General features: G+C 31.2%; 1 protein-coding gene across 2 annotated transcripts in view; it reads left to right on the forward strand.

Annotated features, from left to right (window-relative positions):
• The window catches only part of sns (nephrin adhesion molecule sticks and stones), a 279,269-nt gene extending 254,146 nt beyond the window's left edge, over nucleotides 1-25,123 (forward strand). The window contains exons 15-29 of one of the 2 annotated variants that reach the window (XM_076131563.1): nucleotides 136-300; nucleotides 764-922; nucleotides 4,366-4,497; nucleotides 6,612-6,692; nucleotides 7,185-7,467; nucleotides 8,724-8,959; nucleotides 9,395-9,503; nucleotides 9,962-10,131; nucleotides 12,893-13,063; nucleotides 15,054-15,250; nucleotides 16,690-16,876; nucleotides 17,212-17,330; nucleotides 17,919-18,051; nucleotides 18,609-18,712; nucleotides 22,136-25,123. In XM_076131563.1, the coding sequence (XP_075987678.1) occupies nucleotides 136-300; nucleotides 764-922; nucleotides 4,366-4,497; nucleotides 6,612-6,692; nucleotides 7,185-7,467; nucleotides 8,724-8,959; nucleotides 9,395-9,503; nucleotides 9,962-10,131; nucleotides 12,893-13,063; nucleotides 15,054-15,250; nucleotides 16,690-16,876; nucleotides 17,212-17,330; nucleotides 17,919-18,051; nucleotides 18,609-18,712; nucleotides 22,136-22,384 (2,495 nt within the window). In that variant the 3' untranslated portion in view covers nucleotides 22,385-25,123. The remainder of the gene's footprint in view (nucleotides 1-135; nucleotides 301-763; nucleotides 923-4,365; nucleotides 4,498-6,611; nucleotides 6,693-7,184; nucleotides 7,468-8,723; nucleotides 8,960-9,394; nucleotides 9,504-9,961; nucleotides 10,132-12,892; nucleotides 13,064-15,053; nucleotides 15,251-16,689; nucleotides 16,877-17,211; nucleotides 17,331-17,918; nucleotides 18,052-18,608; nucleotides 18,713-22,135) is intronic. The other variant, XM_076131564.1, reaches the window with a different exon arrangement.
• The last annotated feature ends 2,504 nt before the right edge of the window (nucleotides 25,124-27,627 follow it).

Here is a 27,627-nt window from a genome sequence, read left to right on the forward strand (position 1 = left end):
TTTATTTTGTTTTGATTTTTTGAACATTATCCGAAATAAATTACATGATTTACCTCATTGTACTTTCATTCATTATTAGACAAACTGTTGACAATCTTTGGATGAACATTTAGTAAAATTACCTCCTCTATCCAGGTCTTCCCATGCAGCTAAAGAAAGGCCTCCACGGCGGCACCGTCTCCACGATCGAGCTAAAGATGAACATCACTAAAGACCTGAACGGTGCAGTATACACCTGCCAGGCGATGAACGAGGCTCTACAGAGGAGTGTCCATGATGCACTGGCTTTGAAAGTTTTGTGTAAGTAGAAATTTATATGATGAGGTTTTAAGGTAGACTAGGATATAAGCTCCTTTGGTGGTTTAAGCAGTGAATGTCAGTTGGTGAATGTGAGGACCCAGGTTCAATACCTCGGTAAAATTTCTTCGGATTTTTGGGATCTAGAGTTTGAATAATGCGCTGGGTTAATGATTACAAATTTGTGAATATAGGTTTTTATTTTTGGTTTACAAAATTTGGATGTACCCTACACAGCTTCAACTCTCTTTATAGTAAATGGGTAGAATACAAAATAGAAGGAGAAAAATTACACTTACTATAAGTGTAATTTTTTCTAAAAGCTTTTTTTGAAATCACACAAAAATTTGAAGCTGATATTCATCTGACTATATAACACCAGGTTTTACAGTACCTCTCGTAATTTAACCAAATCAAAAGACTTTCTTCTTCTATCAAAGCAAATAACATTACTTCTTTTTCACAGACTCGCCAATATTCGACGAAACCACCCCGTACACGACAGTAGGGGTTGAGAACGAGCCCCTCATCATAGTCCTGAGAGCTGACGGCAATCCTGGCAGTATAACCTACACTTGGACCAAAGACGGGCTGCCTATTACATTGTCTTCGTATAGTACTGGAAGTAAGTGAAATATTTTAGTTGCTATCTTTTATGTGTTTAGTTGTAATAGCAGTGATAGCCGAGTGGTATAAGTTGATTACCACGCAAGTGGTCGCAGGCTCGAGCCCGAACTAAGCAAAAACTCTTTCAACTTTCCAAAGCTGTCTGTCCCTCTATACTCCGCCACATTATACCGGTTGTTTGTTGTTTGTCGTATGGTTAGTGGTCAACCTAGTGTCAAAGTTGATCAAGCCGCCCGAGAGGCCATTGACATGGCTTAACGACTGTTATCTTAGTAGACAACAGCCGGGACCGAGTTTTTACGTGCCCTCCGAAGCAAAGAGACGCCCAGCTCAAATACCACTATGCGGTCACCCATCTATGGAATGACCGCGCCAAGGGTTGCTTAACACACAGATCGCTTACCGACCGGTGAGCGCAACTGGCTATGGGCGCCTCAATATACCGGTATTTGCAGTATAAACATTTTGAGAAGCTCGTAGCTTAATTATCACATTTTTTTGATATTGTTCTTAATACAATATTCCAAGTAATATACGGTATTATAGATATTTTCAGTTTCAATTCCCGGTTTCTGCAATTAACTTATTACTTTACCCTGAAAATATAAAAATACTGATTTTCAAATATTCAGTTTATTACAGTGTTCCAAGTATAAAGAATAACGATATGATAATGATTCTTCAGTTCGATTCCCATTTCATACAATCCTTAACTTAATAATTTACACTGAAAATTTAAATCATAAGGTAAATGGCAACACCGCTGAATATTTTTGATATATCAACATTATAATTTCGCGAACACATTAATACAATAATTTTCATATTATACAGGAATGCTGAAACAGATATTAAGTTTTAAAATACAGGATATAATTTCAATATGAAATTTAACATACTCTACATATTTATATGAAAACAAACGTTCGTATTGGAAAATTAACTTTTTGTATACGAAAACAAAATATTATATTATTTAAATTTAATTCACATGCCAGTTACAGAAGTATTAAAAATGTATACTTTTGCTGCTATGTATTTGTTTATTATTTATTCATGCGCTAGTGATGGATTCGATGCCCGTGTGTTGCAAAATAGAAAGTATTTTTTCAAGTAGCGTTATAATTTATGATTTGAAAAATAACTTGATAAATCTTCGTTGTATGATAAATATTTAATTTTACATACAAACAACGTACACAAAAATCAACCAGACGCGAATAAACTATTTGTCGATCGCACAAATAATTGTTCCGTGTGGGAATCGAACCCGACCGTCGACCACCTTAACCATTGCGCCACGGAGGCCGTCGAACAAAAAATATTTAATTTCAAAATCTAGATAAATACTAATTTACCTACGTAGTTGAAATTTAAATATCGTAATCACAATTTCAGTATTTTAGTTATACCCTACAAGTGATCGAGAAATTAATTTAGAGCCGTTCAAAATAGCAATCATGTTATCAAAACGTGAATATTTCTAATTACTATAGTTTAATAGAATTTACTGAAATTCAAATACCTATTACACGTTCAATCAATTTGTTAAATATTTAGTTTAAATATTATTAACTGTGTGTTTATAATGTGTAGATAATTAATTTAGTGAAATCGCAAAGTATTAGAGTGTAGAGTTGTGTTTAGTTTATTATTCGATAAACTGCTTATAAAATCAATATAATAGGAGTTTTCTTTTGTCTACCTATCCCTATGGGACAAAAGTGTGTATTTATGTTTGTATGTGTAGGATTTTTTTGATGTATTAAATCTCTTATATTAATCGAGTATTTCGCGTTTACACCTGCAATTAATTAGCACTTGGTCTTGATCGGTTGTCTTAAAGGGTCTATTAGTGGCTTTTACAAGAACCTAGGTGACAAGATAGTATTCAATGACCTGAAAAAAAATATGTCAATTCAGTAATTTTATCGTAAAAGCGAGATAGACTTACGCTGAAACTTAATATTAAAAGAAAGTAGTAAGCAAAAAGTCTATCTACTTCACAACTAAATGGTTGAACAAATTATTATAAAATTTAAAAAACTGAAAGATTTACACACCTACAGAATTCTAAATACATACTTATAGATAATAATCTGTAAGCTTCACAGAGTTAAATAAACTGTACTACAGATATTTAGCATTGTTTCGTTGTACAAAGTAGCGGTATCGTTTAGACGTTGTTTGAGCAACGTGAGAGATGGTATACATTTACTGTTAACACACGATCCGGTTAAATTCCGATAATTATCTACAGTACAATATGTTGCTGATTTAAACCTTGTTTTTTTGTTGAATGCCGATTTTCTTGAGTACATTCATTTGAAGTTCACGTCGACACGGATGCATATTTTTAGTATAACATACTTTGTGTATCTGTAGTAGTAAATAATAAGTTTTATTAGAAACTTGAAGTCAAATTTAATTCAATCCAAATACCATATTCAAATCCAACGATACTTTACATACTGAAAGTGCCATTATAATCATTTAAACCACTTAGATACTAACGTCATCGTATAATTTTTTTTCGTTTATTTGACGTTTTAACGAACACATTTTTTTAATGTCTCCTCCTGAGCTAGAAAGGAGTGTAGCCTCAAGTCCACCACGCTGGTCAAGTGCTGATTGGAGACTTTACGTGTCCTTTATAAATGTGTTCTTTAACTCACTGAAAGAAAATAAATGTTTTTTAGGCTTTAATGTACCGTAATAAACCGCGATAATGTAAAATCCTCCTAAATCGTTTAGAAACAAACTCTGTTTAACTAACAAGTATGCATGCGGGCTATTGAGTTTACAATGAGAATAAAGGCCTCAAATATACATATATACACAATGCTATCAAATATTCAACGTGTGTGCTAATGTTATCAAAATGTATGAATGTTTTGTGAAACTGACGTAGTGCTGTTTAGATATGTTTTAATATTAATAAATGGAAAGAAAATGTTTTTGAAAATGACAGTAGTTAGGCGTGAATATCATAGACTTCAGATAAAGACAATTTTAGAAAGAACATTGTAAAAATCTTTTTTTTACTGCTGGACAAGGGTCCCCTCTCGGAATGAGGGAGTGGTTAGGCCTTAGTCGACCTCGCTAAACAATAATAATTGCAGGTTGTAAAGAACTCTCAAGCATGCATCGCGATGTATTCTTTCACCGGTGGACCAAGATATAATTATTTCTTATACACACATTTATCACTTCGATAAGTCATTGGTGTGTTGCCTCGGATACGAACCTTCGACCACTTGCGTGGCAGTCGCATATTTACCACTGCTAGCAAAAACGAAAAAAGCTCACTTTTTCTATCACTAACTTTATACAAAAAAACTAATTTTGAACATATCAATAACTCTATATCACAACCAAAAATCATAATTCTATAACTTTTATACATATAAATATAACCAATTTACTTTCTTGTTTATCTAGACGACCGCATCATCTCAGAAGGCAGCATGTTGAACATGACGAAGCTCACTCGTCACGACGCCGGCATCTACACGTGCGAGGCCGTCAACTCACAAGGAGCTGCCGTTGCTAATATCAGTGTGTCTGTGCATTGTAAGTACATTATATTATATATTTATTTACTAGTTTTTATAATAAACGCTGACCCGCGCAATTTCGCTTGCGTCACATAAGAGTGAACGGGTCAGAGTCTTCCCCGTTTTTGTAACATTTTTCGTTGCTACGTAGCGTGATGTTATATAGCCTATAGCCTTCCTCGATAAATAGGCTATCTAACAGTAAAATATGTTTTCAAGTCGCACCAGTAGTTCCTGAGATTAGCGCGTTCAAACAAACAAACTCTTCAGCTTTATAATATTAGTATAGATTATAATATTAGTATAGATAGTGTTGATTAGTTTAGGGAGTTAATTTTAATGGTAGTTTCACCAATAGGGATAATGTCAATTTTTTTGTACGTCTGGTAGATTGTGAAAAATTATCATACATGTTTTCCCTTTTTGTACAAATTAAAATAATTAAGGCGAATTATTGTGTTAAAAAGTCGCATGACGTCATGTTGTAGTTAATGTACTACAAACGTGACGTCATTAGCCCCCTAATATCCACGCGTAAGAATATGATGCTTTTTGCTAGTCTGTAAAAGTCTTGAGAGCGAATCTTGAGTTCGATTCTCGGCTTAATTAGGAAGTTTCTCAGAATAATTTATTAAGTTTTTCGTTAGCAATGTAGTTTATATTTAGCTGCTATTATAAAGAATATAGTTAATACCTATAGTGCATCCTATTTTCTTCTCCGTTAAAGTAGTTCTGAAGCTCTAAGAAAAGGTACTATAAATAAGTAATATTAAAACTAAACTAGTAAAATATCAATGGTGCACTTACAGTATCGATCTTATAAAAGGAGTCACGAATTAAAAACCTTTTGGTTCCTTTACTAATGGAAGTAGGGATACCATGGCGGAATATTTTGCAAGACAAGGATTTTTTTGTAAAAAATCGTTTTTATACAAGCAGAAGTGAGTGTCTGTTGAATAGTCATACTCGTCTTCATCATCATTTACCACCAGGTGAGGTGAGAGACAAATGCCTAATCCAATTTTAAGTAAAAAATATATAGTTGTGTCTATAATAAATTATTGTTAATGTTTTTGAAAATTCTCTCTATTGTCCAACTGTCATTTTGGCGTAACATTATAAAATATGGAATTGTGATATAAAAAAATCTTTTAAATTGGAAAAACATCTTTAACGAAGTCTTTGATAGAATAATAACATAGAAGTAGTGATGTAAAAAAACATCTCAATATTTTCCTTTTTTTAACATTAATTCATAACAGAATAATTGCAATTTGATTTGTGCTATTTTGTTTAGTAAACTGTTTCGTATTGCTATGAATTATTTTTTGCGTATTTTAACGACAGTATTTAAAAGTACCTTTTTTTTCATTATTGGTACCTTCTTCGAAAATATCATAATCAACCATAACTCAAACATTTTTTGCATTTTTTTCGCTTCATAAAAAGCACAACCATATCTACCCTACAAATTTCCTGCTAAAGACGTTCTCAGGTTAATTACATCTTCTCGTTAATTCATTTAAGTGATTCTGTGAGGCTGCACTTACAAAGGAAAATGGAAATTCTATGCAACGGGAGCGTTTTATAGATACGCTTCTAGAATAAAATGTTATGATACTGTTATGTTATTTTATTGAAGAATACTTGTTTTATTTCGATTGGGATTTTTAGAAAGGTATTATTTGGGTTTATTGTAAAGGAATATAGGTATTTATTAATGATCTAATAAGCTTTAATACTGATATAGGCAAATACGGGTTTAAAGACCTGTTTTCGTATGTCAAATGTGTTCTAAAATCATGTTTTTAACTTGGATTGAATTAAATTTGGTTATGTGATTACCAATCTCGAAGGTTAATTCCAGGGTCATCTAAGGTGCTATTGGAAAAATCTTAGTAGTAGCTTAAAGTTTGGAAACACTACTTCACCAAATAGTCTCATGTCTAAATGTTTTTGATTTTTTAAAGTAGCTAATACGTTTGCAAATTACACACAAATTGTTTAGCGTATTCAATGTACCGACGTACAACTCATTTCAAGGACACTTTGCTTAACTACAGTCTTATACTAGCTATAAATAATTGCATGCATGACATACGATATTAAATCAATATAATTTGTATACAGATCCGGCAAGCATCAAGGCGGTGTCACAGCTAGATATCACTAATCCAAATCAGGACGCCATTCTATCGTGCACTGCCACTGGTAAGAATATTTTGTATTTACTATATTTTATTTATTTATTCAAACAACTTCTCTACTTAAAGACATGTGAAAGAACTAGTTTTTGCTCGCGACTGTAGCTACGTGGAACAAAAATATTTAGGACAAAAAGTGTATTACGTTTTTAACGAGGTTATATTGTATTTTCAGTATTTTTTTTTATTTAAAAATCAACACATTACTAAACGTATATTCTCACCAACTTTCAGTATAGCTTCAGATGCTAGTGTAGAGCTAAAAATCTTGGACAGGACTCATTTATAAATAATTTTTCTACATTCAAATTTATCCATCATTCAAGTTTCTTCGCAAAATTTTGTCATCTGTAAAAACTATCACTAATTTAAAAAGACATAAGAATATAAAAAGAAACAAATATACAATTTTGGATTATTTTTTAGCCATCAACAAATAAAAATATAATTATTAATGAACATTTAACTCAAGCGTTTCTACATAAACCCTTCTTTACAGGCAACCCTTTAACAGCAGATAACTTCCGCTGGGAGCGCAAAGGCTACAAAATTAACCCGAACCACGTCACCTTCGAGCCTCGAAACTCCACCAGCTTTTTACTCATAAAACAAGCGAAGAGAGAAGATGTGGGCAACTTCAAGTGTATTGTGGACAATGGTATAGGCAGTGAGGCTAAAGAGAGCGTGATGTTGGTTGTCAAGTTCAAGCCTGAGTTGGACAGCTCGCCCAGTTTGATGAAGTCCGCTTCCAACGTTGGGCAAGTTGGGAGGTTGACTTGCAAGTAAGTAGATAGTTGTTACTAATTTAGAATACTTTTCCAGACACATCGAAATTAAATTTAGTAGATTTGTGATATTTTGAAGGTGTTCTTCGTTTTTTGACCGCTCTTTCTAGTCAATAAAACATCGTTTTTTCATAACTTCAATACATATTGATGATTTTAACCAATAAAATGAAGAATCAAGAAAATTTATTTTGGTAGTTCTTCTGGTTTCTGTACCGACCAATTTAAGTTCCTTTGAAATAAAAATGATTATATATCCAAATTCAACACAACGGCGTGCACCGTAATGATATACAAACTATTATATGTTTTAATAGCGAAATCAAAGTCATAAAGTATATTTAGAAACTCAAAAATCGTTTCCTATAACTTTACGGTTGCGGAAACATGCGTGGTTTGCCTGACATTTCGATTAATAGTCAAGGCAAAACTTTTAAATCTTTAACTTCTAAATGAAGTCAAGTGTTTAAATAGTCAATCTAGACTATTCGCTTCTCAAACGGAAAGCCCATATCAAGTTAATATCATAGCAATTATATTCATCACGCCTCAGGGAGAGATTCAAGTGCATTTAATCAAGTTTAGAATTTGCTGTTAATTAATTAATCCTCGGTTGTTAAATTTAGTGCACCTGTGTATATTGCTGTATTAATGTATCAGATAAGCTAATGTTTGATTTATATGTTAGTTTTAAGCTAGGGATTTGTGTAATGGAGTTTAGTGGTAGTTAATTATAGTAATGTATTGCTATTGAGGGTGTGCTAGGCTAGCCATCTCTCGGCTGGGCAAGGGTCTCTTCTCTTGGAAAGACGGAAACACAAAAAATAAATTTAGTTCTTGCTTCTGATAGTAAAAAATAACTTGGGCTGTGTAATTGTGTACTTTATGAGATTATTGTAGATGACGATACCCAATGGTTTACAAAGAAACAATTCACAAAACAAGTTAGTTGTTAGCATTTTGTAGGATTTTTTTCGAATAAAGTAAAATGTACAAAAAATATACACATTTTTTTCACATTTTTGACGTATCATTTGAAATTGTGTAAATTAAATACAAGTGTTTTATTTATTTATATAACACATAGGAAAAACTGTTACAATACAAGTTGAAACGTTAAATACTTTATCATAATCAATTACCAAGAACCACATTCAACTTAACCAAAGCTCAACTACAATTTTAAAAATACTTTGCTGTTTCGTACCCAAAAAAATAATTACACACGAACCTAATACTCTCTCTCTTTTCAGATGCAAATCGGCCCCCGCACCCAATTTCACCTGGTCAAAGAACGGGGCAAAGTTGCCAGTGAACACTTCAACGAAATACTTTGCCGAGTACCACAAGTTAGATGCAGTCACTTATACGTCTATTTTACTTATAAATGATGTGTCTTCATCCGATTACGGGTCATATGAATGCGGGGCAAGAAACGATTTGGGTTTTTCTACTACGTCGGTCAAGTTGGATATTACTAGCGCTCCTGGTGAGTGATTTTGGTACTAATATTAGTGGTATTTTTCAATAATTAACGTTGAGAAATATTTATATTTTACCTTTATTATAGAAACGCATAAGTTAATGAAGTGGATAATTACAGCTATTATTACTTGTTCAAAGGTCGAATTTTGTGTTTTCGAAGTTTTTTTTCTAATAATGAGCGCAAATTAACTTATCATGTTGGTGATTTCTAAAGATTGGATTTTTTATTTAAAAGATGAATAAAACCATTCATTGATTATTATTTAAACTTAGTTCTAATATTGTTGTTAATTGAAGATTATGAATAATTCTACGTGTTGAAAATTAATTAACAAAGCTTTTATTGATATTGTTATTTTTCTTATTTAACGTATTCAAGTTAATCAACAAAATTTAACTTTTTATTTTCGGTTTGTTACAACTTTACTTTTAATTTCAGATCAAGTGATATCACTAATAGTGTCGAACGTGACACACAACACGGTGACGTTACAATGGGTGCCAGGTTTTGATGGTGGTCTACCGTCCTGGTTTAGAGTCCGATACAGGTAAATATATGTTACTTAATTATATGTCCAATTTCTTTGCAATGGATAGTGTTTTTTATAACTAATTCAAACCATATACATATCGCGATGGTAGTGTATGACACTAGAGATCACAAGACCTCAGGTTCGATTCCTAGGTCCGACAGAGAGTATAAAAAATGTAATTGAGTGTTTCCATTTTTTGTATGAATATTTTCAAAAGTTTTTAGGTTAAATTTTGCGGTAAACACCAATGGCAAACGCTTTGCCTAATAACTTAATGACTTACTGAAAAAAAAATGCGAATATAGAAATTTCAAAGATTTTGTCTCTTAGTACTTTCGAACATGCATAAAAAGTTGACAACTGATGCATAAAAAGTTGACGATTCAATAGCGTATTCTTAGTATGTAGATGAAGTTATTCAAGTAGATAAATCATAAATCTTACCATCATTTCATCACAACATTTCTTTCCAGGAGAATCTACGAAGAATCGTACAAATACGAAGATGTGATCCCGAGAAATGCAACAACATTCACGATCGGTGGTCTTGATAGAAACACAGACTATGTGTTCTCAGTAATGGCTATCAACAAAATAGGCCAAAGCAAATACAGGCCTGATGACACCAAAGTAACCACACTGAGTAAGTTTTAATTAATATTCTACTCAACTTTTATAAGAAGTAATTCTCAATCTGATAAAATTTTTGGTGAGAATTGTTTTGTGAATTCGACTCGAGGGTTCGATTCCCGAAACTATATTTGAAGTTTTGATGTTATCGTTATGAAAACTACGTTATAAAATAATAGTGTTATTTTGTAGTGTTACGGCAAAGTTGTGGTAGGCAATGTTAAGTACAACATTGCCTGAATGTTTAACTTTACTGATTTTTGTAGTGAAAATTAATAAATTCTTATTGTTATCGTTTACACTAACGTTAAACTATATAATATTTGTGATTGTTAATAACGTTACCTAAACTTTTAATATAATAGCAATAACTTTTTTAAGAGATATCATTGAATTTAGTCAAAAATTTACGCTCCGACATGAAAATTATAAAGATTACAACTTAAATTGGCATATAATTTTATCTATAAACAATACTAATAAGGCTTTCTGAATTTTCGAAATAGAGCCTTACAAATAACTAAAGCTATGACAAACTCCCACTAAAACACATTATAACGTAGTTTTCCCCCGAAAAAAAAATTAAATAACCAAACAAAAACTCTATTTCCACGCAACAGACATGATCCCATCATCAGTACAATCATCATCAGAGGAATACAACTACAACGTGCCCGGAGTGTTCATAATAACGGGCACGATTGTAGGCACTGCTTTAATATTACTAAATGTACTGCTGATAGGATTCTGTCTTCATAAAAGGACCAACAAGAGGATCAGAGGTTTGATATTTTGAAGTTTACGTGTAGTTTTGTAAATGTGCTTTTTTACAGGTTATGTTTTTTATTTTGAGTTGGTTTGAATTTGATGTTGGTGTTGTGTAAACTATTTGTAGATGTACTTTTTTTTTTTGTTTTGCATTACACAAACGTTAACTATTAGATGTATAATACTTTTGTTTTTGCACTTTAGTCACAAATTTATGTATAGAAATTATTTTATTCAGTTTAAAATACGACCTATTTATGATCGGTTAAAGGTTCATCATACCTTACTATAGATTATTTTACATATCCACGATTGCAGTCCGATTATTAGTTGATTTAAAATACGACCTTTTTATGATAAGCTAAAGTTTCATCATATCTCACTATAACTTATTTTATTACACACATGAATAAACTAAAATTTACTAGCGTTATTTCGCAGATATACGTTAACAATAGCAAATGTCAAAATTACAATAAAAAATATTACACACAAAAAATGCAAAACAACTTTATTTAAATACAAATTTAATGGTGTGGCCGGCAAACTAATATAAACTGTAAAAATACGTTTTTATTCGCCATACATATTTAATTTCCATCTACCCTCATATTTTATTTAGTTAACATCCAATTTGACATTCACAGAATCAACAATAACACACATTTAACTAAAATTTCACAATTAACTTTTAAAAACAATTTTTCGTCAAAACAAAAAAGGAACGGAGTCGCAATTCCAGTGAACTTTCTATGACGCCCTTGACTGAAATATAATTTCATGGACGTTCTTTGTAACTGAAAACTGAAGTGCTTTCAACTCAATGGTAGATATGCTTTTAATGTACTGTTGAGAATACTACCTACAAAAAGGCTTTTCAGTTTCTATGTTTGAAAAGTTATGCTCAATATTTCGCTTGAAATTATGAGATGAGTTTTATTTAACTGTCTTCTCTTTATTGGTATTATATAACAAAGTTACATATTATTTCTATGAAACGTGAATTATAGAACATTTGCTAAGATTTTTCTTAGTTTGTTTAATTGTTATATGGTAGTAGGTAAAATAATTTCATTAAATTAAATATAAAATAGTAATTAATAACAATATTTGTTTAAGACTAGATCTTTCTTAAATAAATATTAATAAAATATACTATACCTACTTACTTACATTAATTACGAGTATTATAAACACAATGTGAAATATACATATTTCAACAAATTAATTAATCTACATTCATCATACATTTAATATTAATTATATAACATTTGAACTATAGTTTTTGTACAACACAAATAAACTATAATTTATCCCCAACCCGCAATTGGTTACCGTGGTGGCCTCAAGGTTTAATCTCTCTCTCAATCCGGGAGATGTCCGTGCCCAGTAGAACTATTGGATTAAATGTACTAGTATATTTAATTATATTTACACTAAATAAATTGAAATATCACAGCATTTACAGCACATATATTATATATTCTTATAAATACATTATTTCGTTAATTACCTCACGTGAGGCGTTTTATTATTATAACAATAATTCGTTTTATACGCTTAACTAAATAATTAATCTTATAAAATAAGATTTAGAATATTAATATTTTAACATTTCAAATTAAGACTGAGTGAATACTGTGGTAATTTATAATCGTGTTCGTTAAATTCGGTATGACATTTTAATCAATATTTGTTCTTCCATCGATAAATACAAAAGAATTTTACACATTTTATTTACTGAAAATCCAATAAAAATATTTAGTTTATTAAGATGTTTTCAATACTTCCGTGATAGAGTAAGTCTAAGAACGTAAATAATTATTGGAATAATTATACTTAAATATACGATAATTCTTATAGTTATAAAGTAGACACAAAATATACACATTATTTATTAATTAAAATTCAACCAACACAAATTTGAAACCAACTCAAAACAATTATTTTTTATTTCGCCATTTTTTTTAATTTGCTAATTATTTTTATTTTCTCCTTTCCCAAAGCTTCATCTGAGGTAGGAGAGCTGAACGTAGTGTCTACGGAACACGTGGAAACTGCCGATGTTTCTAAATCTGTAGTAATTTACGTATCCATTACTGGCGTTGTACTAGTTCTCATCAATGCCGCTTTAGTTGCATGCTTTGTATTGAAAAGAAGGTCTAGAAGATTGAAAGGTGAGTTTTTTAGCTTATTTTTTGTTTTTTTTTTATGTAGTTTTTATTGGTTGTGTAAATAGATTTTATCTTTCTGTGATGTAGAATGTAAATTTAAGATATTTTCTAAAGTTTAGTTTTTAAATTATCGTTGTGTGAACGCATAATAATAAATTTCTAAACGAGTTTGAAACTCGATGAGAATTTTTAGGTTACAATACCTTATTTTTTTGCCCGTCGTTTCGATCGAGTTATACTAATCATGGTCACAAAAATTTGCATCGCTTAGACTTGTTTAAAAATTAAATATTATTTTTATAGTTAGTTTTGCAATGATATTAAATTTCATATACTTTCATTTTAGTAAGTGATCATCGTTAAACTATAATAATTTGATATTATTAACTTTGGAGTGTTTGAGTCTAAACAAAAGCGTCTCAGCTCAATTGATAAAGTATTAACTTTATAGTTTGTTTCTAACTTTTAAATTAATTAAGTAAAGACAATCTTTAGTTAATAAAAATTAAGATTTTAAATATTTATTTCTTACGTACATACATAAAATCACGCATTATTCCTATAGGAGTAGGCAGATACCAAAGAACGCTACTTGGTACGATCCTTACAAACTTCCCTTGCCTCATTCACATCCATACATCTTGTCATACGGGACCGCCGTTTACGAGTACCACGCACCTGACCTTTTTAAAAGACATTAAATATTTATTATTTTTCAAATATTATAAATTATAGTATAGTTGTACTCTCTGTCTAGTGTGAAGGATAAAAAATATATAATTTCATATATTAATATATTAATTATAACCTTGTAAATAAATTATGTTTTCATATAATAATTAAGTTCACCTCGAGACGAAATAACTCTTCCAAATTGATAATTTCAATCTAATTAAGACTCCTGAAGCTTTCAGAATATTTCTGTTATATAATTTTTGGAGCGTGTTATTACAGATTACAGTGTATATATTTAAGTTATTATAAAATATTTCAGTTTCAGCAATTATAACTTTTCGTGCTCTATAGAATAGTATGTTTCATTTTACAGAATAACGTAACTTTTTATTTTGATCTCAATTATATTTACTTTGTTAAATAAACAGTAAAAATATAGAAATATTTTATAACTAATTAGTAATTTTCATAATTAATATGCTCTAGTGACAATTAAGTAAGGATCGTACCAAGTAGCGTTGGTTGGTCTCTGCCTACCCATATGGGAAAAGACGTGATGTTTGTATGTGAACAATATATTCGTTTAAACGTAAAATATATTAACTTCATTAATAAGATAGCAAACAACAGTTTTTAATTAATCCCGAACTACAGAGACCTCAGAAATGGTTCCGTAGCTTCAATATTAAAAGGTTTTCATTACACCAATAAATATCGGCCTGTTTGTACCAGTTTCATTATATTCTTCATTATTACAGTGTGTATGGAAGTAATGTATGGAACCAATGTATGGAAGTAATGTATGGAACAGATATTAAGCGGGACTTTTAAGTTTTATTAATGTGTTCCGAAAACTGTTGACGTTTTGACGCTTTTGTCAAATGAAGTTTATCAACTACTTGTTTTATAGTTCAATTGATTGATAGTAATTTCAATATATTTCAGTCCATTGAAAAATTACATTTAGTTCTTCGTTTTTTAGAGGACGAAATTTTATTTATTAGTGAGTAGGTTTCAGTAGAGTCCTTTATTTGAGAAAAGGCTTGAAAAAGTAATAAATTAGTAGAAATATATTTTTTTCGAAGATAAATCATTAATAATAATAATAGTTTTTGGAACGAAAGAGGGAAAGCTACATTCCTTTGCCCAGCGGTGGGACACATAAAGGGCTAATAAAAAAAATAACTTACACCACAAACCTTCATTAGAACAACATAAAACTAAAAAAATCGAAGCAAAGCCTTCCTTTCTCATTGCCGAAAGGAAACCCTTACCAGAAAACACAGTACCTTCAACTAAAACCCCATTATTTCTCCAGAACAAGCTGGCCAGGCCTCCAAATCAGCTACAATCGAGATGTACGCTCCCTCTTCATACAACGACACAATGACGGGAGAGACGCTGAGCTCGGTCTCCGAGAAGTCAGAGTACTCACAAGACGATGGCGCTGATGATAGACAGCCTCCGCCCATACCTGAAGTGCCTAGTATGCCGACGAGACATATGTTGAGTCAGGTGAGTTGAGACATTTTTTATCGATTTAAAAAAGGAGGTACCCTTGTTTTTATGTTGTAATGATTCTTTGTTTATAGTGTAACTAGCTGACCCGGCAAACGTTGTATTGCCATATAATTTTTTAAATTATGACGTATGAAAAATAGATGTTATCGATTCCCTGACTTACTCAATATGCTCACAAAATTTCATGAGAATCAGTCAAGCCGTTTCGGAGGAGTATGGCAACGAAAACTGTGACGCGAGAATTTTATATATTAGAAGATGTTGTTGATGACTTTTGTGGTATTGATAGTTATAAATGACAATATTTATTATCATTGATCTAAACGAATTGAAGTTATGGTTTGATGTGACGAAATCGGGAAAAAAGAATAAACAACAACTTTTTTTTCGATATATACTAACGTTTGTATATGGTTGTACTTTGAGTCTGTTATTTGAATAGTGTTAGAATTTGCTTAAAATCTAAATCATTTCTGTCTATAAATTAAGTTAATTATTATGTCTGATAAGAGTTTGATTTCAAACTAGCTTTTAGCCCGCGACTTTGTTCCATGGCGTTTTGGTATGAATGAAATAATCATTCACCTAAACTTTCTCATTTATAATACTAATAAGATGACTTTATAAAACCTTAAAGTGGTCATGATTTGATTTTTTTATTACTGATCATAACATTTTGTTAACCGCAAAAACTTAGAATACTTACTCGGACACTAGAATTGTTAAAAAATAACTCTATTATATTTTCAGATACCCAACAGGTTATTTCATTTAAAACCTCACATTTTAATGTAAACAGCTTGAGTTTTGAATAAATGAAACACTATCAATATTCCATTAGTTGTCTGTTATTGATATTTTTTATAAAAACAATTTATTTTTCATAAAATTCGGACATGAGTTTTCAATGTATTCTGATATAATAATTGCACTTGAACATACAAAAAAATATTTCAACAATTTTCATTTTAATATTTAAATTATTCTGAACTCAATTGAGAATATTTTATATCATTGTGTTCACATTTAAAATAACCTACTTGAAATATTCAACTTTTGAAAATGATCTTCGGATAACTTACACACGGTCATTTGAATCCAAACTAAGCAGAGCTTGTACTATGGTAACTGCATTCTTATCTTAGTCAATTACCTTACTTAGAATTTACTCTTTTGTCGCGAGGACTTTTAAAAACATACAATAAAACTGACATGTACTGACACTGAAAAGTACAACCAAACCGAAACCCCTATATTTGTTTTATATGGGAATCGAACCCATGACTGATGCTAATACTTAACCACTGTGCCACAAAAATCATCATACTGACACAAATATTTGTCCAGTGTTATTTCAAAACCACCACTAACAAAATTACTAACGTTATTTTAACGTGATTACTAACACTTATCTTTTGTTTCACAATCTATAGCCGGTCTCTTTCCCCCATCAGACGTCGGACGCGTTCCTCATGGACGACCAGGGGTTGGTCATCCCCCCTCCCCTGGACTACCCACCACCGAACTATGCGGTGTATGATGCGGAACATGCAAGGACCTTGCCACATCCTCATAGGCATAAGGATATTAGTGGACATAGTACTCTTGGACGCAGTGCTGGTAAGTGGACAAATATTGTTTAAATTATTAAGAGATATAGCAGCATCCAAAATATATGATCGCTCACTCAGTTCTTTTTCTTTACGTTTTCTTCAAGGCGTATGAAATTTTCCCAAAAACAATGTTATTTCTATGTAATAAGGCCTATTGCTATTTACCGGGCACGTAACCAAACTCCGAGCTATTGAGAAAAAAACCAAAAATATCAATATTACTTTTATTTATACAACTCGGGAATCGAGCCCGACACCTCATGTTTAGCAGTCGGATACACTATCGACTGCGCCACAAGGACAGTCCCGTGATCTGTTATTAAAGCTATTATATTTCTACAGGTAAGCAGAACTATGTGCCGGCTCCCAGCCCGATGCCTCCTCTCGACGGATCGTATTACAACATGTCTTCGGATAGATACTTGTCCTACCCACCACTTATCGGAGAATATCTGCAACAGGTAAGAAATAAACTTCATTATGGCATTAAACACTTTCGAACTTTCATTTTAGACTGCGTTAGCCCACTATTGAGTATAAATAGGTATGATTGGACACATGGTCATCTAATTCCAAACAAAACAAAGCTTGTATTATGTAACTAGATAATTGATAAACATACTTATATACTTCTAAACACATACATATATTCTTATTATAATATGCTGTGATTAAAAAAATGCCGATTTAAAACAATATACGAAATAATAAAGTTAACTATTTATTGAAAAATGAAATAATAATTATATAATTCATTCAAATATAAAAGTATACAGATCCATTCCGAATACTCATAATTCAATCAATGTTTAACCTTAAAATCAAGTGTTTAAATCCCCAACCCGCATTTGACCAGACCTAGCCCCTCCCTCATTACGGTAGTTAACTAACCCAGCAGTGGAACAGTAAAGAGCTAAATTTATTTATAATTGTCAACATAGAACATCAAAAAAAAAATTTTTAGTTTACCACAAATTTTCTCTCACATTTTATTTATCACCATTTTTTCCACCTATTCTTCACTATGCTAAATGAACTTCTCCTACCAGCAACAAGGCCGCACCCCCACCCCGCCGCAGCAGTACGGGCAGCCGCTGCCGAAGCCGCACCTCATGAACGGAGGCCTCTCTACCGGCTCTCCCTCGCACATGGCTAGTCCGCCTCACAGCTATGCTTTAGATGGTAAGTACACACTTTAATTTGATATTTTGATTCAAACACTGCCTATATCTGCCCTACGGAATATAAAATTACAGACCACTTTTATATTTTCCACTACACATGTTTTCATCAGAGATATATTTTCGTATATAATCGTCTTACTGTATTTTTTCATACGTACATACATAGACTTTAAACTGTATTTTTTTTTTGATAAATAGGTTTTGCTCATTCAATGTATTTAAAAAATATAGTAGTCAGTACTATGTGATGAACTTGAATCGAGAATGTCTAACCAAAAGACGTAGATACAAAAAATCAGGATTCATATATTTGGTGATTAATTGGTTTTCCTTTTTTGTTAAATTACTTACTACAAAAGATTATAGTATTGTCTTAAACGGAAACTTAAATTATAACTCAAATATTTTTTGAAATGTTCTATTATATAGACATAAATATTGCATAGACTTCTACAACCCTCATTTGTGTCTGACAGGAATGACAACAGAAAATAGTATTTTTTGTATATTTATATCATAATAGCAGTTAAAACAATATATTCTGTTTATATTTAGACAGACAATCAGCTGGTGGCACTCTAAGGCGTCAACGTATGGACAAGATGGCCGCGGTGCCCCCACCTGACGTCACTGTACTGCACCAGGGGAACTGTGCACAGGTATACATCTCATTACATTATCTCTCTCTCTCTCTCTCCGTTTTGGACTTATTTTATGAGTTTTTTTGCTATCCCTATCTCGCATGACGCATCCCCATGGGAAAAATCGGTCCAGCGTTTTAGCAGTGAAATTATAGCTGACAGACATTTAAATGTTTTTGTAAAAAATACAAGCTCACCTCATTTTTACTTTGGGAAATAATTTCACGAAGATGAAGTAAGATATAGTTCTAAAGTAGGTAGGTAATCATAAATCAAAACAAAAATCAGTAACTAACAAATTTATTGAATCCAAAAATCATTATTTCACTAACTAAACCATACATCAAAACAATCACAACTCAATAATCGTAGAAAATATCGCTCAATAGAACAGTGACTAAATATGATTGGTGGGTAAATGAGTACGGTCGGTTTAACATCGGTAGTCGTATAATGTTATTAATTCATAGACGGATGGACGCACAACGGACAATGTGTAGATTGTGGCAAATTGTGAGTTAGGTTATTATGATTTTGGGGTGATGTTAGTTGGCTGTAGTATTGGAAAAAAGTAATTAAAGGAATAAAATAAAATAATATAATTTAAAATAAGAAATAATAAAAAAATAAAGGAAAAAAAGTCGTAATCGTAACTTTTCATTTTCAATTGCATTATAATTATTATGTGTTGAAAAGAGTTTAAATCGTCAAAGGTTTTCTTAAAACCTTTTTGGCAGAATTATTCTCATACGTATTTGCTACTTAAGTTTGTTTGTTAGTTTTCGTACCCATATTTGTGCAAATAAATTGTACGTACTTACATAAAATCACACCTTATCCCCATAAGTGTAGGCAGAGATAAAAGAACTTAATACGAAAAATGGGTATTCGAAATATTACTATTATGCAATCTACTAAACATGTTTTAAATTATTCGCTCTTGCTTTTTTGGACAAATAAAATAAATATTATACTTCCAAATTTCGTTTTTCATCAATACCATTTACGGAAACGAAACTCCAAATAACTGTCCATACATTTGAAGTCAACAAATCTAAAATAAATTGTAATGGATGATTTTATACTCTTTCCAAGCTGTTAAGGTAACCCTCGGCAAATTGTGATCGATAGTTGAACGGACAATACACGGTCCGCTTCGCTCACTGAAAGGTAAACTTTCATGGACGGTCGAATTATACATAATGTATTGTACTAACTGCCCTGCGTACTTTCTGAATCTGTTTTTATAAAGATATTTATTTGTACATCTAGTAGATTTTTTATACATATTTTCTTTTGATAAAATACACTCATAAAATCCAGTTTTCTACTTATAGGGACAGAAAATAAAAATGATACAATAAAATTCGTTAAACGAATTCATTAAATACATACTTGTACATAGGTAATATCAGTCTTGTTATAGTCAAAGGTGTAGGCAGCGGTATAACACACCCATGTTTCGCCGTTAATAATGTCAGTCCTGTGTAATAGGGGGCGAGTCTATTGCCTTATACCGGATAAAAAGTAGGAGTTCTGGTATAGCCATTTTTTAAGTCTTGCATTGCATTTACCCCAATATTTAATAGTTTTTACTAAATCACCTTTTACTTCTCTACTATTTTTATAATCCAGCTGACTGATTAGGATTTAATGTAATACAGCGGAATAGTTTCTAAATCGCAGAAATATTCCATCACTCTAACAACACAGTAGGTATACTCAAACATTTTAATTTATTCGCATTCCCAAAGCAAAATATAAATCACATCGTAATAACAAAATAAGGAAACGAAATTAATTTCCCAGAACCGATAATACTCGGCTAAATACCAGAAAACATGATTCCAACACTTTTGTCATTCCGGAATAAGCATGAACGGTTTCATAATTAAGATTAATTAACAAACAATCTTCCGTTTCGTCTCAAATCCGGGGCATTTCAATCTCCCTAAAAGTTTCCAATGGGTTCTAAAATTACAACTTTTTGCTAAAACTTTGTCATTTTACTTTCAACGTAATTGAGCGGATGCCGTAAGAAATTTGCGCGTGACTAAAATTATATTGGAGTTTATTAAAATAGTAGGCGACCTCTGAATTTGTAAATCTTTAATACTTTGATCCTTTGTCTCGACTTGTGTTCTACCAATTTGTTAACTCGTTTTTCTTTTTTTTACGCATACACGACTAAACTGTTGAACCGATTACGATGAACGTCACCATGGAAATAATTGAATACAGTCAAATAAGACTAAATGTTTTTTTTTAGTTTTGAAATTAACTCCTGAAATGCTGAAATATCGAATGCTACTTTACAGTGCTTATCCGCAAAAGTCAAGTAATTCTTAATAACCTAAACGCACTCCATCTTATCTTTCGAAATGTTTAAATTAAATAACAAAATGGCGGCTTATCCAGCTAAGTTAATATAAAAACTAATTTTAAAAATGTGTGGTTTATTTAACTATAAGTCACGAGAGTTGACGACACCTGCAATTTTATGTAGATGAGGTTTTTCTAATTAATTGAAGTCAAGGTGACTTTTACAATATTGGAATTCATGATGAGTTTTTATAAAAGGACTTTTTTAGTTTAAAATTATTTTATTAGGCGTATTTCGTCCATATTTCTATTTTAAATATAAAGCGTGGTAGACTAACAAATATTCATATATCTATTCAAAATAATTTCCAATTAATAATACTATTAGTAGGATATAATCAAAATCATATCTGATTAATAATAATTTGACCTATATTTTGGAAACCATATTAAAATATTTTTTAATAATATTATATACATTCCACATTCCGACATTAATTACATTATTACAGTCTGATATAATTTATCCCTCAAAATAATGCATTAAAAATCATTGTTATATTTTAAAATCATTATAAACGATTTCAAGATCAAAGAAATAAAATAAATATTTTATTAATAAAAATATTCAGACGGTCTCTGAAAGTTTTCATGTAACAGATGTTTATCATTTATCAAAAGTTTCAGTTCAAATATAAATTAGTTTTGCCCTTTCAATCGGATCGTGATCTGAAAAGCTTTGTGTCATTAGACGTCTAGTTTCAGTTTCATAAAGTTTTGTAAATATTTAACAATAAAAAGAAATTAATACTATCTTAGAAATCGTTAACTATACAATTGTTTGTTCGTGATTTTGCTTGAGAATTGACCCTAAAATGACCTGTAGGTGAAACAGTATAACATTCTTCATTGAAAAGATGACTTCTTTAACCCATTACAAAAACATGACCACAGCAATTAATAATTTCGAATAGTTTAGCTTTCTAATAAGATCGCCATCTTATTAGAAGCAAATACAATTTGCTCTATAGAATTTATTAATAATGAACATAGCTATTATCCATAGCAAGGCTACAGAAATTAATCATAATCCGTATCTAACAAAAGCCTTTGTTTCAGCATCTCACTCAAACGCCCGCTCCGAAGCAACCGCAGTCGATATTAAAGGATCCATCTCGCCACAAATATGGCAACCAGTATGGTAGCCCCATCTCATCTAGTACACCGCAAAACTCCAGCCAGATCCTCACTGTACAGAATCTCACGTCAGATGTCCCACAATACGGGACCATCAAAAAAGAAAACAAGAAACAAAACGTCACCATCGATGAATCATACAATAAAAGAAGCGAAACACACGTTGTCTAAACTCTAAAGTGACAGTGTAAAGTGACTCAAGTGTAAAGTGACGTTAAATAAAGTCGGCTATGAGTGTAAAGTGAAAGTGAAGTGAACCGTGTAAATAAATGGACTAGATAAAATTGTAGATAGATTTAAAATAATTGAATGTGATACATGAACGAACTATGAAACGATATTAGTGTCCATTGATAGATAGAAATGACATTTAGCCTAAATTAGTATTTGGGCTAGTCAGGTTGTATTAAAATGTTCGACTGACTTATCAATATTGTAATAGGTAATACGTCCAAACGACATAGACGAACAAAAAATATGATTTTTTCAATGTCCAATTGTAAAATCATTTTTAGGTAATACATTAGATGATAAAGTTACGATTTTATTCATTTTTAATTTCTTTTAAAGGCTGGATCTAGTGTTGTTCGACAGTTTGGAGCTTTTACGAAACTCTTCAGACGAGACAGTTCATCTTAAAAGTATTAAAACATTTCACTTTGTAAGATTGAATCCGCTGGATTACTTTTTTACTCTCTCGTTGTCACATCAATATTGTTGTGCCCATTTTCGTTTTGTAATAAACAAACTGTCGGACATAACTTATATGCGAATCCAAATTTTATTGATTCCATAAAAGGATCTCTCGTAATTAAGTTTTTAAGATAATTATTATTGTTAAAAATACGATTTTTGAAAAAAACAAAATAATTATTGATCGGGAAAAATTTTGAATTTTCTCCTGTCGTCGTTTTTTAATTAAAATTGTTCTCTAGAAAATGTTGACGTACATTTTTATTGTTAAAAAATGGTTTTCGAAACCTAAAAAGTTGTTCCTGACGGATTTTGGTATTTTTAAAAAGGTATTTCTTTGTATATTTTTTCGAAATTACTTGATGTAATTTCATTTTATTTTGTGTTTTAAATAATATTTTTTAATGATTTACCAAAATATCGTCTTAATGATTTTGAATTAATAAAAAAACTACTATACGATACGACCCCATAACGTAATGTGTCAAATACTGAATGACTGTCATTTATAAAACTGTAAATTGTAATTTTTTACAAAAACTGTATACATATTTACAGTTATTATTATTATTTTGTAAATTTTTACTCGTAAGTTACTTTTTCTCTGCATTTTTACGATGTAAATAAGAAATAATAATACTCGAAGCGCGAACTGACAATAAAAATAAGTTCAATTAATTTTTAATTTATGTTCATCTTGATTCTATGTAAATAATATATGTACCTAATTGTATTTTTTACATTAATTGCATTCAGCCCCAAAATTTAATCGGTCATAATACACATGCCAAAGTTTATTAATTTTATATTTTAAGTTATTATGATACTTAATTATTTTCTATTTTATTTTCTTTGCGTCGAACTTGTAACAATCACAAAGATTACTCAAACGTTGACTGATTGTCAATTCATTATTATTGGTTTCCCAAATTTGAGAATCCATCCAATGACAAAATACGATTTTATATTTACAAAAAAAAACTATTGTTACATTTCGAATAAAAATAAAAAACCTAATAATAATTGTTTTTGTTTTATTTTAACCTTTTATTTCCGTTTTTTCCTTTGTTTATAAATCCAATTATTAAGACATATCAATCGATGAAATATCTTTTCGTCTTTAATTAATTAGTTTTTAATTTCATTAAGAAAAAAGTGCCAAAAGCAAATGTTTATTTCGCGACTAACTAACCATTTAGATAATAAAAATTAGCTGGGTTGACGTCCTTTCTACATTTAAGTAAATTTAGTAAAATATTAAAACCGTGCCTTATACTTTTACGCCATTTTGAGATTAAAATATCACTTTAAATATTGCCAAATTAGAATAAAAATTATAAAAACGAACTTTTTAGTCTTAAGAGCCATATTATTTGGAGTTGAATTTTATCGTCATTGAGGCTTTGCGTTCATAATAATATTTAATTATACATAAGTAATTAAAATCCATCAATTTTAATTTAATTATACATAAGTAATTAAAATCCATCAATTTTAATTTAATTATTTTATTTATCAATTATTATGAAGGCCTCTTGTAAAAATATTGAATAATAATATTTTATATTATATTTCTGTTGCAAATTAATGTTGCTGGTTTATATTGATTTTTATAAAAAATATGAGCTTGGTCATTTAGTCGTAAGTGCTAATCGAATGTTCAAAACATATTGTCAATATGAATAAGATAATTAAAAATAATTAATTAATTAAACAAGTCAATGTTAAAACTTCGGTAATAATCGTCAGTTTAAAATTATGATAAAAGATGTGGTAATTATTTTATGTAATTATTAATAATATTTATGTAAGTATTTGAAATTATTAATTATTTCCGAAATTTGAACGAGCCACATCTTGAAAAAAAAAATATTTTCAAATCATTTAAATATATTGTTATAAATAAAATTATTATTAATCTTCGAGATTTCATCAACCTGTTTTTTGAATAATAATTATTTCAGACATTATTAATAATTTTATTTTCTTATTAATAATCAAATATTATTATAATAATTTTGTGACAGGTTGATGAAATCGTATTTCAGGTTACGATAACTTCATGTCAGTCATTGTAAAATAAGCCCAATCGATAAAATGATAAGGTTGTAAATTGTTCTATAATTCGAAAAAGGTGACTTTGATATTACGTACTTACATAAAGCTCATTTGTGTAATCAGCATAAAATTGAATTAAAGCGTATATGTTAAAAAGGTCTTGTTCCTTTTATTTTGTACCTTTGAATCACAAACGGGGTTTAAATAAGCACAGGATTTTATTCAGGAATTAGATAAAGCCTGCTCTCTCGCTTTGGCAGTTACGAACATATAGTGGGTAATAAATAGCGTGAAATTATACGACTTACGGGAACTTTTCGAAATCTTCTGGTTAAGTGCTGGTTAGCCTATCAAAAGACAGTTATTTTCGTACATTTGCTCTAACTATACATATTGGGTAGGATACACGACTTTTATCTATAACTTATGAAAGTGGCCGATATTTTCTTTATCTGGGAGGTAGGTTATCGAACAGTTAAACAGTATTGAGAAACTGGCTTCTACGCTCATGAAGGCGTTATCACTGTGGAAAGGTTCTTCAAATGCGACTGATTCAAACAAAAGTTGAAATAATTCATCACGATGTTTTCCTATTTTTTTAATACCCATTACTGTCCCACTGGAGGGCAGGGGTCTCCTCCCAAACGTAATTACGTTACGTTTTCCTATCATAGAAGCCCTAAACCAATCATCAACATAGTAAAGAATATCAGAGCAACGATGTTCTTACAAAACCATAGTTAGGAAATTGAAACTACCGGTATGGTCTGGGTGGTAGAGTATCCGACTGCTAAATACGATATACATGGATCGATTCCTGGGTCGGGCAAAACGTGTGCTATCTTTTTTTTTAAATTTATATTCGAATCTTCTCAAAAGTAGCCCAGAGTTATGTAACCGGTATATGACAATAGGCTCTTTCCTATTACATACACGCTCTATTACATATAAACGGAACTAACATCGTAGGTAGCAAAACGTGGGTGTCTATATGTTACTGTAAAAACCCGAACTATGGTAAACAGTGTTAAAAGGGCAATGGTAAAAGTCCGAACAAGCCAGAGTAAAAAAACTATATTACGGTATATAAAAGACTAGCTGACCCGCGCAACTTCGCTTGCGTCACATAAGAGAGAATGGGTCGTAATTTTCCCCGTTTTTGTAACATTTTTTACTGGTACTCTGCTCCAATTGGTCGTAGCGTGATGATTTATAGCCTATAGCCTTCCTCGATAAATGGGCTATCTAACACTGGAAGAATTTTTCAAATCGGACCGGTAGTTCCTGAGATTAGCGCGTTCAAACAAACAAACAAACTCTTCAGCTTTATATTATTAGTATAGATAATATTAGTATAGATACGGTATTTATAGTTGTAAAGAAGGAGTTTTGGACAAAGCGACATGGGTAGGTTAGGATAGAAGCTCGAAGCTGCGAAGCTCCCACTTTAGCCTTCGTGGTTATTTTTTTTAAACCATCCAGTAGGAGGAGCCCCGCGCCTCCGCCGACATCTCAACATCATCAAGTGAAAAGAGGTAAAAGTTCTAAATAAAAGAATTGTTAGGACTTTTACCATTGAGAGTTGGTAAATCTTAGTTTTTACCGGAAAATCTTAGGATTTGCCACAGTTCGGGCTTTTACAGTAACATATACACCCACACCTTTTTATATAAAAGGTTTAATACTATAAATAAAGAAGAAAATAAATTCTACGTTCATATTATTCCGATATCTATTCTTTTCATGAGAAACTAATTTCCCCGTCGACAGTGCGTTACACAATGCGTGTGTTATCACTCGTTACAATTTCATCCATCAAGCCTCTCCGCCCTGTCAAGAGTAAGCCGTGTGTCAGCACGGAAATATCTAGGCCAATTCTGATTCGGCTAGACTGTAGCACAAACCAATTTACTAGGTACATAAGGTGTAGGATTGTAGGTAGAGGTGTATTAATACACCCATGTTACATAGTTTAGAATATAAGGTACACAGATAAAAGGGCGAATCTATATACTAGGCATGGTACTAAACTCTGAGCTATTGTTGAGAAATTTCCAACAAAAATTTGTTCTAAGCCAAAAGCAAAGAGCTTTTCCAAAAATCATGTTCTTGACCACATATACAAATAAAATGAAAATAGTATAGATCAAATTTGGTCACCATAATGGCATGGATACAATACTGGCTAATGACTATTTTCGACAACAGTCAAATTAGTGTGCAAAGGGTTAGAAAAAAAAGCGTATTAGTGTATCCCAGGTAAACAACTAGTGTACGTCAAATTGATACACACTTTACATTGCTGCTTCGGCATAAGGCATTAGTTACCATTATTTTGGAAACACAACAATGTACAGTAAAATTATATTTCGTTTCTTCTCGTAACCAGAAAACTAGTATTTACTTAACACAAAGGAAAAGTATTGGCATGCAACGTGGCAATGCTGCCAGCATTCTGGGAACGTTCCCGGAGGACTTCGATGAGGAGGAGTACCTACTCGTACTAAGACGCATAGCGCACTACCCATCTGCTTTCTTATTTTATATATTGATTATATTTTTGTATGGGTCATATATTTAAAAAGAAAATTTCGAATATTCTTATCTAAATGTGTTGCTACCAAACAGCAGTCGTCTTTCACTGTTGGGCAAGGGTCTACCTC

Source organism: Anticarsia gemmatalis, chromosome 26, assembly GCF_050436995.1.
Source record: "Anticarsia gemmatalis isolate Benzon Research Colony breed Stoneville strain chromosome 26, ilAntGemm2 primary, whole genome shotgun sequence".
NCBI classification, from domain to species: Eukaryota; Metazoa; Arthropoda; class Insecta; order Lepidoptera; family Erebidae; genus Anticarsia; species Anticarsia gemmatalis.